Source organism: Salminus brasiliensis, chromosome 8 (genome assembly GCF_030463535.1).
Source record: "Salminus brasiliensis chromosome 8, fSalBra1.hap2, whole genome shotgun sequence".
Classification (NCBI taxonomy): domain Eukaryota; kingdom Metazoa; phylum Chordata; class Actinopteri; order Characiformes; family Bryconidae; genus Salminus; species Salminus brasiliensis.
The window spans coordinates 16,636,157-16,648,031 of record NC_132885.1 but is presented as its reverse complement, the minus strand read 5'-3'; the positions used below and the strand labels follow the sequence as shown (position 1 = coordinate 16,648,031).

General features: G+C 40.6%; 1 protein-coding gene across 2 annotated transcripts; it reads right to left on the bottom strand.

Moving 5' to 3' along the window:
- Positions 1-410: 410 nt before the first annotated feature.
- Positions 411-9,367, bottom strand: sp3a (sp3a transcription factor). 2 transcript variants are annotated; one of them, XM_072685832.1, is made up of 7 exons: positions 8,815-9,367; positions 8,537-8,632; positions 6,871-7,911; positions 6,479-6,707; positions 6,145-6,334; positions 4,205-4,401; positions 411-3,105 (listed from the first exon to the last, which is right to left on the bottom strand). In XM_072685832.1, the coding sequence occupies exons 1-7, from the start codon at positions 8,881-8,883 to the stop codon at positions 2,786-2,788; spliced, it is 2,142 nt and encodes a 713-aa protein (XP_072541933.1). In that variant the 5' UTR covers positions 8,884-9,367; the 3' UTR covers positions 411-2,785. The 2 variants fall into 2 exon arrangements, with proteins under 2 accessions (XP_072541933.1, XP_072541934.1); XM_072685833.1 differs by having other exon boundaries at positions 8,537-8,623.
- Between the last annotated feature and the right edge of the window lie 2,508 nt (positions 9,368-11,875).

The following is an 11,875-nucleotide window of genomic DNA, read 5'->3' as shown; positions in this document are numbered from 1 at the left end:
GAAAGAATTACACATAAGGGAGCTGAAGCATGTACTCTGGGAAAGGACATGAATACAATTTCTCTCCCTCATGTAAAGAAAGAAAAAAAAAAAAAAAAAAAAAAAACTGGCACCAGCATAACAGACAGTTTAACCTCCCCTTCTCCTCCCCCGACACACCCACAACTCCACGGTGAAGCACATTAGGCACCAGACAATAGATACAGGTGAAGGCACCAGGTGAAGTGTTCAGTGCCTGATCTCTGATCAATATCTTGAAGGATCTGAGAGGATGAACCTCTAATGTTTTTATATGTATTATTAACACAAAAAATAATCTTAAACTAATTCTAAGAACTGCAGCTATAGATAAAAAGTGCTTGATCAGTAAACTGTTAAGAAAACAGGAGAGCGGACAACCAGAGTTCCGTTTAGTCATTTTAGTGTGAAATAAAAAGCTGCCCTCAAAAGTGGGCATTGTACAATAGTTTGAAGCCTTTTTTTTTTTTTTTTTTGCTTTTTTTTGTTGTTGGAAAAAAACAACCAAATAAAATACAAGAGACATGTTACAATGCTATATATAAGGAACAAAATCAGATTTGACAGCACAAACTAGGGCAACATATTAAAAAATACCTGCAAATACCTGCAAAAAAAAATAATAAAAAATAAAAATAATAATCATTAATTCAGAAAACAAAATAGTGTTTCGTCAACTGCAATTTACAACTTAGTACAGACAATTTCCATTTCAATTTATCCTGGATCATCATCATCATGTTTGAGCTTCTTGCTTTTAATAACTGACTCGGAATTCATATCTTGATAACATTAAATAACCTGAAAGTGCAAAACAACTCCAGACATGAACGGAAAAGTAATCCTACACCATCACTTGAAGATCAAACTGCATATTGAGACACACAAACTGAGGGCAGAAATAGTCTTATGTCCTTCAGCAATCTGGGAAGTATATTAAAAAAAAAAAAATTGATGTTCTCTTTACAAAAGTTCTTTATCAAACTGTGAGTATATAACAGTAATGAACAGGTGCCATTTCCAAGTGATAATGGCAAGTTCTCCTTCTCTTTCTGCTGCAAGTTAAACTCAAGAGTGCTCCCAACCCCTTCTGAACATGGCTATAGTAGATCAGAGCAGTAAAAACCTCTGCTTCTAATGACCTCATTCAATCAAATTACTGCAAACCGCATTTGAACCACAGTCAATTTAGAGATGGTAATAAAGTAAGATTAAAATGCCACACTTCCTGTACTGAACACATTGCCCTAACCAAGAGAGTGAACGCTCTCTGCTTGTTAGATGACTGTTAGAATGATTAGTTCAGTCCACATCTCTGTAAGCATTTTAAGAGTGGTTTGATTGAATTTGGTCCACACAGCTTCAACACTGGAGGGAGAATGGCCTTGTAATGCAGTCCTCCTACCTGATCATAACGTGGCACAGCTGTACACACACACACACACACACACACACACACACACACACACACACACACACACACACACCAGAAAGAGAAATAGCAGACATGTCCAACATTAAACTCATCCCCGTTTCATGCAACCAAACACTGAAACTTCATCCATTTCTGAGTCTAAAACACAGATCTGCCCATTTTTCTAGGCATGATTTCGATTCAGTTGAGATAGTTTACTCTTATAAAAGTAACATATTGGAATAATTATACATATTTAAAAAATGTAAAAAGCTCATTCAAGGAGATGTAGACACCACAAAACCAGTTTACTATGCAAAGCCTCATATAAATATTTTCTTGCTCAAAAAGACTTGACAACAAATGCATAACATCGGATCAACTGTAAGAGGTTCAAGAAGAAGAAACAGTTTTTAATTACATTGATTGTTTTTTGTGTTGCCACCTGCAAATTTCTTTACAATGCTTCAGCTTAGAGAGGGAGCCTTGCAAAGCCTTGATTCAACTAAACAAAAAAACAAAAATCAAAAAACAAAAAAAAAAACAAAAAAAACAAAAAAAAAAAAAAGGGGGGGGGGGGCCAAAGAAAAACAAAACAAAAAAGGACCACATGGAAGAAATCATATATGCATTTTGTCAGCGGGAGAGCATCAAAAAGACACATTAAAGACACATTTGGACATGAAGAACTTCATAACGACCAGTAACTGAGCGCCACATTTCATACGTTCATGTTGTACATTGAATAACCTCCCTTAGGGTGTGGCCAACTAATGGCAAACCATTTCCTAACCAAGCCACATTACATTAACATCCCTCCCATTTACCAGATCTGCAGCTTCCTTTATGAAGACTACCCCCCCTTCAGACACATACACGTTGACACAGTTGCTTTACTCATCAACGCATCAGCAACTCTACTTTTGTACACAGAGTATGATACAAAATAAGGCATTTCAGTGTTTTTTATATGGGAACCACATGAACCAACTCTCCTCTGCTCCACTCTGGCCATAAAAAGACTGCAGACAAACATAAATCAATATTCTATATTTGTAAAATATATTTATATGTATATATATGCATTTACGCAAATGTATATATTTACGTAAATGAGAATAATCTGTGTGGGTATAAAAAGCAGGAGAAATGCGTGAGAGGGGAGTCAATGGTCAAAACTGAGGTCCAGGAGGGAGAAGCAGAAGAGGATAATGGAAAGGGGGGGAAAAAAGGAAGCCACTGAATCTTGGCAGCCAAATAAAATGTTCAGTTGCATCCCTATGAAGTGGTTCCTTCCTTAAGAGTCTACCAGTCTACCATGCCCCCCCTCTTTGGTTACTAAGCTCCCGCGGGTCACTCAGTGGCTTCACTGGCAGAGACAGTGACTAGTTGCAGAGGGATCTCTGCTGTAGTGAGCAGGTCCTGCGCGTTGGACGTATTAACGGTAGCGTTAACCGTAGCAAGGCCCTGGACAGCACCCGGCTGGATGTTGGTGAGGATGAGTGTGGTACCGCCTGAAGTGATGATGCTGTCGGAAGAGGCGGATGTGTCCATGCTTGCCACCACTGTGCCACCTCCACCTTTTTTATTCTGATGTGTCTTTATGTGCTTGGCTAGGTGGTCACTGCGCATGAATCGCTTCGAGCACTGTGGACACACAAACTTCTTCTCCCCTGTCAAACAAACAATAACATTGATATATAAGCTAATTTAACTTAACATACATCTCATGCAGCCTTTTATACATCTTAAACCCTATTAAGCAGGAATTGTTTTTTTTTTGGGAGGTGGGTAACATTAATTATCTGGTAATACTACTACTACTACTACTACTACTACTACTATTACAACAAATAAATCAATAAATAAATAAAAACGTGTTAGTTCCAGTTTTTTTGACATAAAAACAACTACAGGTTATATTATCATGTGCAAAATATTCTATCATATCTTGTGGAAAAGGAATTCCCATGTATGGAGATGACTGAGCAGGCATTTAGTCATGTAATTTATATGTAGCAAAGCCAAAGTAAGTGAACCTGCAACACATTTTTCAAAAGCTTTCTGAGCAGAGTCATGCATATGGCAGCAGCAGTGAGTTTAGTAACAAAGGTATTAAATTGTCAAATGGATGTTTGCGATATGATGGTAATGTCTTAATAAATCTAGGAGCCACTCTCATCTCTGTCATTTGAAAAGAGAACTTAAAGGGATTAAAGATTTAAAAAAAAAAAAAAAAAAAAACATTCAACCATCACTATGTCTTTTGTAAACATGCTGCTATAGTTTACCAGAGATCTTCTGGTAAAAAGTCCAGCAAAATTCCAGAAACTATACCTTCAGCTAATTTATCTTGAAGGTGGAATGGAAAAAAAAAAAAATAAAATAAAAAAAAAAAAGACAACTGCACTTCGGGTGGACTTTTGGGGCTAGCTGTTTGAAATGTAAAAGCTATAGCTTGGTTGTATTTATTAGCCTTAAGATCAGTGCCAAGTCACCTAATCCTGATTATTACTCATCACAGGGACTATACATTAGATTAAAAAAACAAAACAAAACAAAACATGGAAACAATACAAACATGTTCGTTCTGTCCAACAATGAGGCTGAGGAATACAATGCTGTTCTACAGAATGCTTTATCTTTAAGGTTTGTGATGACTCCTTTCCTTAGTGTTAGATTGGCTTGTAACATAATTTAGCATTACTATGGTTTATAGGACAAATAGGTCCTTCACATTTTTATACAGAGTGTATGCATGTGTTTATGTACCTGTATGCGTTCGCCGATGTCTCTGGAGCTCATCACTGCGTGTGAATCTCTTGCCACAGAACATCCAGTTGCAGACAAAGGGTCTCTCTCCTGAATGCCAGCGCAGGTGGGCTCGCAGGTGAGATGTTTTCCCGTAGACCTTCCCACAGCCTGTTATGTGACACACATGCTGTTTCTTCTTCCCCATGCTCGATCCCCTACATCACAAACACAGTTACATGCAGTAAGAAAACAAACAAACAAACCACACAGTTTCAGACAAATGATACACACAGTGCACTTTTAGTATATGACCAAAAGTCTGTACGAGTCCTGATGTTTATTTCAACAATTAGCAACAGATGGTAGATAGAAACATCACAAGACTAGCAGAGTGGTTAAGTGCATGCATTACTCCAGTCAATATTTAAAGGCTTTAATTGACTTATTTTAATTTTGCTGTAAATTTGCTGTAAACACTTGCTTATTTAAAGACATATACACATATATTTAAGATAATCAAACTAATAGCTAATACATGTGGTTTTAAAATCTTAAACACTGCTAAGGGTGCAAATAGTGTATGGGGTCACTGCATATGTGGGAGATCCAAACCACTACATTGTGAAAAACCACAAGCACAGTGCACTTTACTGTGTTACTGTGGTTTATTACAAATTAAAGAATCTGTTTACTACTGCTGAGTTCAGTCCACAGAAAGTATGCAGTAAGGGTGTAGTTGTGGCAGATGCGCATCACAAGACCTTCCAAAATAACAGTGACCGCTGTAACAAGCACTCAAACTAAGGATCTATCTTCTGATTGTAAATGTTGTCAAATTATGTGTTGACCAAAATGTGTTTTAATGTCAGATATTTAATTACTAGAAAACCTTAGAAGCGTGAAACAAATTATTTTTATATACAGATGAGCCAAAATATTAATGGGGACATAGGAAATTCACTTTGGCATTGCTTGTGCACATACATATGTGTATCTGAAGATCTTTTTCTGAAAATGTTGTAACGTTAGTCTCAGGCAGAGCATTTTTCACCACTTATTCACTTGGTAAATGTGCTTATATAGAGTCTAATACCATATAAAGTGAGAGAGACATAGACAACAATGACTTTAAAGCCATTTCCTGTTTTTATAGTTGGGAATTCTAGTTATGCGTGTTGTTTCTAAAATAAGCAGAAACCTGGCCTTAGAGCAAACTAGGCATTGTATAGTTGCAGCAATGCAATGACTCATTTGTTTCACCTGCTGTGCCGCTGATGGAGGTGAAAGTACATACAGGCTTCTAAACTGCTCTAGGTCACAGTTATGGATTTGGGAGTAAAGCTCAAACAGGCCCAATAACAAAACTGTAAAAACAGTCAAATTCAAAGGGAATACCCTTCTTCAAGTGGCCAAATTGTTATAGCAAGACAACCATAACCTGGGTTGGAGCATCTTTAAAATGGCAAGGCTTGTGGGCTGTTCCTTGACAAGTGAGGTAGGTAACTGTCGACAGTTGTTCGAGGCAGAACAAATCAAAAACCAGGGACAGGGTGTTGGGCACCCAAGTCGCATTGATATGTGAGGGAAATGAAGAGCATCCCAGCTGGGCAGAACAAACATAGGCTCTACTGTGGTACACAAATACTGACCCCTGTCCACAGTCTACAAAGTGCCTGTTCTAATCAGTCCTGTTTTTCATTTACATCACTGAGATGTCTGGGGATGTGTGTACGGTTAACCAGTGGTATATGTTGGATCCATGCAGCTCTCACTTGCAACTGACAGGAGTTCAAAGTTTCTGATGCAAACATCTTAATACCAGGTACCACAGGATTCATTCACAGGGCTTGTAAATTGCTTTTGTGACATGAAGATGGCCATCAGCATAATGTCTTAATCTTTGTTTGGGCTCATCCGTACATATTATAATACGTACATAATACTGTTGTAGGTCTTACCTTCCACCGCCCTCTTTGCAGTTGGGGCAGGTGCATGCGACTCTGCGCAGCCGTTTGCCCTCCTGGCCCATGCCCTCCATGTCCTCTTCCACCAACCTCACACGTAGGTGAGACAGGTCATTAGTATTCAGAGTGGAGTCACCACCAAGAGACCACTCTTCTGAGTCTGGCTCCTCCTTTATGTGAATATCTAAAACAGAGAAAGGAGGAGAGAAGAAAAAATAATAATAATGAAAAAAAAAAATAATAATAAAAATCATGTTCTGGGCACGTGCATACACTGGAAAAATAGAGCATGGTCATCCTTGCTCACAATTTGTAGTAGCAATATTACCTCCAGGACTGTCTGTGTCATCTCCCTGCTGGAGCTGGATCCCTGCCTGGCCCACTGAGTTAACGGTGACAGTCTGTAAGTTTGGGATCTGCCCAGAGCTGATGCTTACAGGAGTGGTACTCAGTGAGGTCCCTTGCCCAAGAGACAGTGTTTGCACTGGTGCTAAAGTGATCTGCTGGGCTGGTGCTGTCTGGAGCTGCAAATTCTGAAGGTTCTGAATACCCTGAACCTGAGAAAATGAAACGAAGCAAGTTAATTTGTTTATGACAAACAGTTTGTTGTTAGCAACAGTCACAATCACAATCATCATCATTATCACAATTATCATCTTTATCAATCATTGCTAATCCTATACTGGTCACCAATGTTTTCAACACAACTCTATACTCTACCTGGAAGGTCTGCCATTGTATCTCCCCTGATGGTGTGACTGTCTGTGCCTGAATGAGGAAGGTCCCTGGGTTGATGAGCTGTACGTTCTGTAGGTGCTGCTGGCCCTGGGCAGATATCTGCTGCTGGACCACTTGCCCATCACTAGTCTGGAGAGGCACCTGCTGCAGCTGGATCACCTGCTGCCCTGCTGACACCTGACCCTGAGAGAGGTAGCCCTCTGTCTGATCAGGGGGCACCGCTGTGGCCTGGGTCAGCACACCTGTGCCGTCTATCGTACTGGTGTGCAACTGCGAGGACGATGAGGAAGAAGATGATGTTGTAGGCACAAACATGTCTGCTGCTGAATTAGTGTTGTTGACCACTAGCGTAGACTGTGATAACTGTTCTCCTACTTTTTTGGAGCCTTCTGAGTTTTCCACTGTCTGATTGGTCATGATTAGTTGTCCATCAGCAGTCACCCCTGTGGCTATTGTCTGGGCCCCAGACAGCCCCAGAGAGTCCAAATCTACACTGTTAATGGGCACAAAGGTAATGTTACCAGGCAAGCCCACAGGCACGTTGGCAACCACCTGCCCCTGACTGTTAAATGTTGAACTTCCCAAAGTGACTCCCTGGATCTGCTGGACCTGGCCAGTCTGGGCCATGAGGTTCTGGCTGTTGCTGAGGAGGCTGGCTGACGCAGTACCAGCTACGCTGATGGTCTGAGAGCCGTCAGGAAGAATCTGAATTTGTCCTGAGGCATCCTGCGCCAGCGAGGCACCCTCCACCGTTGAGGTAGAGAAGCTCAGCTGTCCATCTGCCGTCTGGATCTGAGGGATTACCTGGTATTGGATGTTAGGCACTGCATTGGCGGAGGAGTCCGTCCCTGATGTTAGCAGGATGGGTTGGCTCTGAAGGCCTTGAAGGCCCTGAAGGGGAAGGACGTACTGCCCGTTGGAGGTCACTATGCCTGTGCCAGGCAGCTGCACAATGCCGGACTCATCCTTGGTTCCATCCCATCGTTGTGAAGTGGTTAATTGCACGGATGTGGGGTCTGCTGCCTATGGAAGAAAGGAAGACATAATACTGGGTTACTGAGGTGAAACTGTCAAAACATTGTAACAGGGTGGTAAAAAGACATTTAATAACATTATTAGAGACATTTATTTAGGCAAACAAAAGTTGTGCATGTTAGATTCAGTTAAACAATTGTGCAAAAGCTAGAAGTGGCCAATAACATGTGTTTTGATACACATTTAATGCTTAGAACAATATTTATACTCGCAAGAATTACATGAACATATAAAAATGGGAATGTGAGCAGATATGAAGGATCTATGTTATTTGGTTAAAAAGAAACATGGTGGTTTTTGGTTCACACGGTGTTATTAAGTCAACCAAGAATTCACCTCTGTATTATATTACATTGCAATGACAGAATTACAGTGTGCCTTCAGAAAAACCTGATAGGTTGATCACCAACGTTTAACGTTATACAACCGCAGCATTAACGAGGCACTTTTCCATTGAGACGGGAATCTAAAAAAACACACTGATGAATTGTTGAGTGCTGAATTTCCCCTTTCCCCCCCAATTCGACTGAGAACAGACGTACTGGGTGGCTGTTTGTTGTTGTTTTTTTTTTTTGCACTAGTCTCATCTTTAGCAGCGGAGGCGGTGACTTACCACAGCAGCGGCAGCGCCGTTCTCCCTCTCGGAGGCCGGCGAGCCGAGCTCGCTGCAGGTCGCTGCCAGCAGCGCGAGCGGTGACGGCTGCGTGTCCTACCCACAATGGGCGGGTTTAAACACAGGGAAAGTGGGTGGCCGTTAGTGCGGAGCCACACAGGAAGTACCACTTTTTTTCACAACAATTTTAAAAACGTGTGAACTTCACAAAGCACCATGCATTTTAGCTCCAACAAACCTGCCCGAGGAGCGAGACAGACGAAAACGGAACACAGTACCTGATCTCCCCTGCTACCATCTTGCTGCGGAAACTCGCTTTGACTGCTGTCCACGTCTAAGGCAGCCATTTCCTCTCGATTCGCAGGCTGCTGTTGGGCTGTTGAGGCGCTGAAGAAAAGGCAACAGAAACAGGGGAACGAAGCAAAACAACTCAGTCGGCCACACAACCAGCTCTACTCTCGACACCGCCGCATCCCAGCGAAGAGACCCTTAACAAAGTCGACGGAGAGAAACCTGCGCACGAACGGGCTGTTTCGGAGCCGGCTAACCTAGCTAATGTTAACAGTTAGCTAGCAGAGAGAGATTAGCAAACCCAGCCTGCATACTTAGCATTAGCTTAGCTCAGGCAGGGCTGCGGAAAGCGCCTAGTGCAAAATGGGTTGAATGTTACATACCAGTCATTACGTGAATAACTTTAATAGGCAAAAATCTCGGCTTAATTACACGCCAAACATGATTATATTACTCGGAGGCGGGCTGCGATCGCTGATTCGAGTCTATTTTTTCTATTTTGATTGACGGTGCGGGAAACACAAAAGGTGGGGCTTCCAGTGTTGACTGTGAAAATTGCGTCACACACAGGATGTCCCGCCGTCCTTCTTCAACGCGATTGGCTGCCGCTTTCGATAGCGCCGCGTTTGATTGGACACGGGGCATGTCAATCACGTTCCGGCAACGCTATTTCCCTCTTCCTGAAACACTGAGCCTGGGCAGCTGTAAATGGTGTAAATACGAGCCGACGGTGGCTCAGACTTAAATGATAAGATTCCCCCTCACCTGTAATGCTAGAAGAGCACTTAGTTGGACATATGTGCTAGAATGGCAGCTGCATTTTAGCTCATCGAGATGATGTTTTGATCTTATTCAGCGTTTTTGGGGCCCAGTAGTAGAGAGCTAACGGTGGCGAATAAGCATGGCTAGTAATTGTCATCTTAAATCCAGTAGGGTTACGTTATGTAGGGGCAGGAATTTTAACATCATGGTAAAATAGCTAGTATGTTTATCAAACGCACTGTTAAATGTGGTAAACATTAGCGTTACACGTTAATGGCGGGTTACAAAACGGGTCAAAACGTGGCACCTCTTACCCCTGTTCTGAAACAGCAACCCCACGTTGTCAGAAATGATAAAAGACTAGTAAATAATGTGGCGTAGCAGTTTTGCTAGATCCTAAACCTACAGCACAGCTTCCTAGACTTAAAATGAACCCTGGTTGTGTAAAATGTTGTATATGCAAAGCAACATACTTTATATATATATATATATATATATAATTATTTATTTTATTTTCAGGCCTGAATCCATTACAACATGACCTCATCACAGTGCCCCAGTGGCAGCACTAGTAGGGTTTTTATTGTTTCTTTTTATAATAAACAACTTGTTTTATAAATCATATATAAATACTATACTTATTGATCTGTACATTATGTTAAGGCACACAAAGATTAACATAATTTCTTTAAAGTCCACAATAATTTGTGTCTTCTGTTTTTATTAGCTAGAGATTGATTTCATTTGTCTGCCAACGCAGAATGTCTGTCAGATTCGTCAAGTTTTTCTAGGTTGCTGTCTGCAAACTGGCTGAAGGTCCACTGACAAGAATATATTTATGTATTTATGCATTTGGTTGTTATTCTAGAGCAATGTTTTGTGCCATGAACCTATGTCATGTTTTTTTGTTTGTTTTTTTTTTTTTTAATAAAGATCAATGCAAAATTGTTGTATTAAACACACACATATATACTGTAAACCAGAGGCCAAAATCTCATGGAATGGTTTTGAAAGATCAAATTCTTAACATTCACACACATTTGGTGTCTAAACCTACCAAGCATTCAAAGTTTAGTGCCAAACTAAAGCAAACTTCAGGAATCATGCATGTCTTCACCACCTTAGAAGCAAGTACATACACTATGTTGATATCTGACAATGAGCGTTTTTGTGAGGACTTTATTCATGTGTAGTGGAATAGTAATGCCCAAAACTGTGTTGACTAAAAAGACTCTTCTGACTCTTCACTATGCAACGTCAAAGCAATGTAAAGCATTAGTTTCTTATAGGGAAGAAAAGTAACAAGGATCATTGATTTCATTTAAAGAAAGATCTTCACCCCATGGCAGTAAAATGATGCTGACGTGCTGAAATGAAAGTGCTAATGTTTAGCCAAATTTAGTTACATAAGGTAAAAGTGCATTTGTCCCTGTATTTTGTTACTAGTCACTTTCTGGTAGAAGATTGTGATCAGCATTTTTGACAGCTATCTGACAGATTTCTGAAGATGATTTTGTACAACAAAAGTATTTTTAATTACTGTAAAATAATAAGTCAAAAGACACAGTAGCACTATGTTGAAGGCCATAACCAACCTACAGTAAGGCTGAAGTACAGCCAGTGTTACGGTTAAGCCTCCCGAAGTAAACAAACAGATAAGTCCATATGAGTTCAGTTTTTACTTCACAGAATTATAAGTTAATACATTTGTCACACAGTATCTTTGCATTTATATTTATTTTAAAGCATATGTTTATGTAATGTCGTTGGACAGCTAATTTTGTTCAATATAGAGTTAAATAAATTAATAATTGTGATTGCTTCAATTTACTTTTTTAGTAAATGTATGGTAAACTAGCCCCCATTGGGCATAATGTCTTAGCTTGTGCCCCCTTCCTCCTCGACATCTCTCTGATCTTTCCACATGTGGAACCATGAAGAGAGAGAAATGTGTATAGGACTTCACCCATTGAGGTGGTGTTGCTCCTATAAATGCTAAAAGATTAGAAAGAGTGCATTGAGATAACAGCTCAGAAACGTTCAGTGTGCTCCTGCTCTGAGACTCTGACTGTTCCTGCATCATTTCCACTGTGTCAGCTCCTCCCTGAGAGTGGCCAGAGTGCAGCATTTTCCTTCAACCTTCAATTCAAACTTGAGCCATTACAGCCAGACTACAAAAGCACTTTCCCTGCACTCAGGGGCTCGCGCCAGTGAATGGTGGATATTTCCAATCACTCTGCTGTCAGTCCAAGTGTCAGGTAAACACAGCCTGGCAGACGGAGCCTT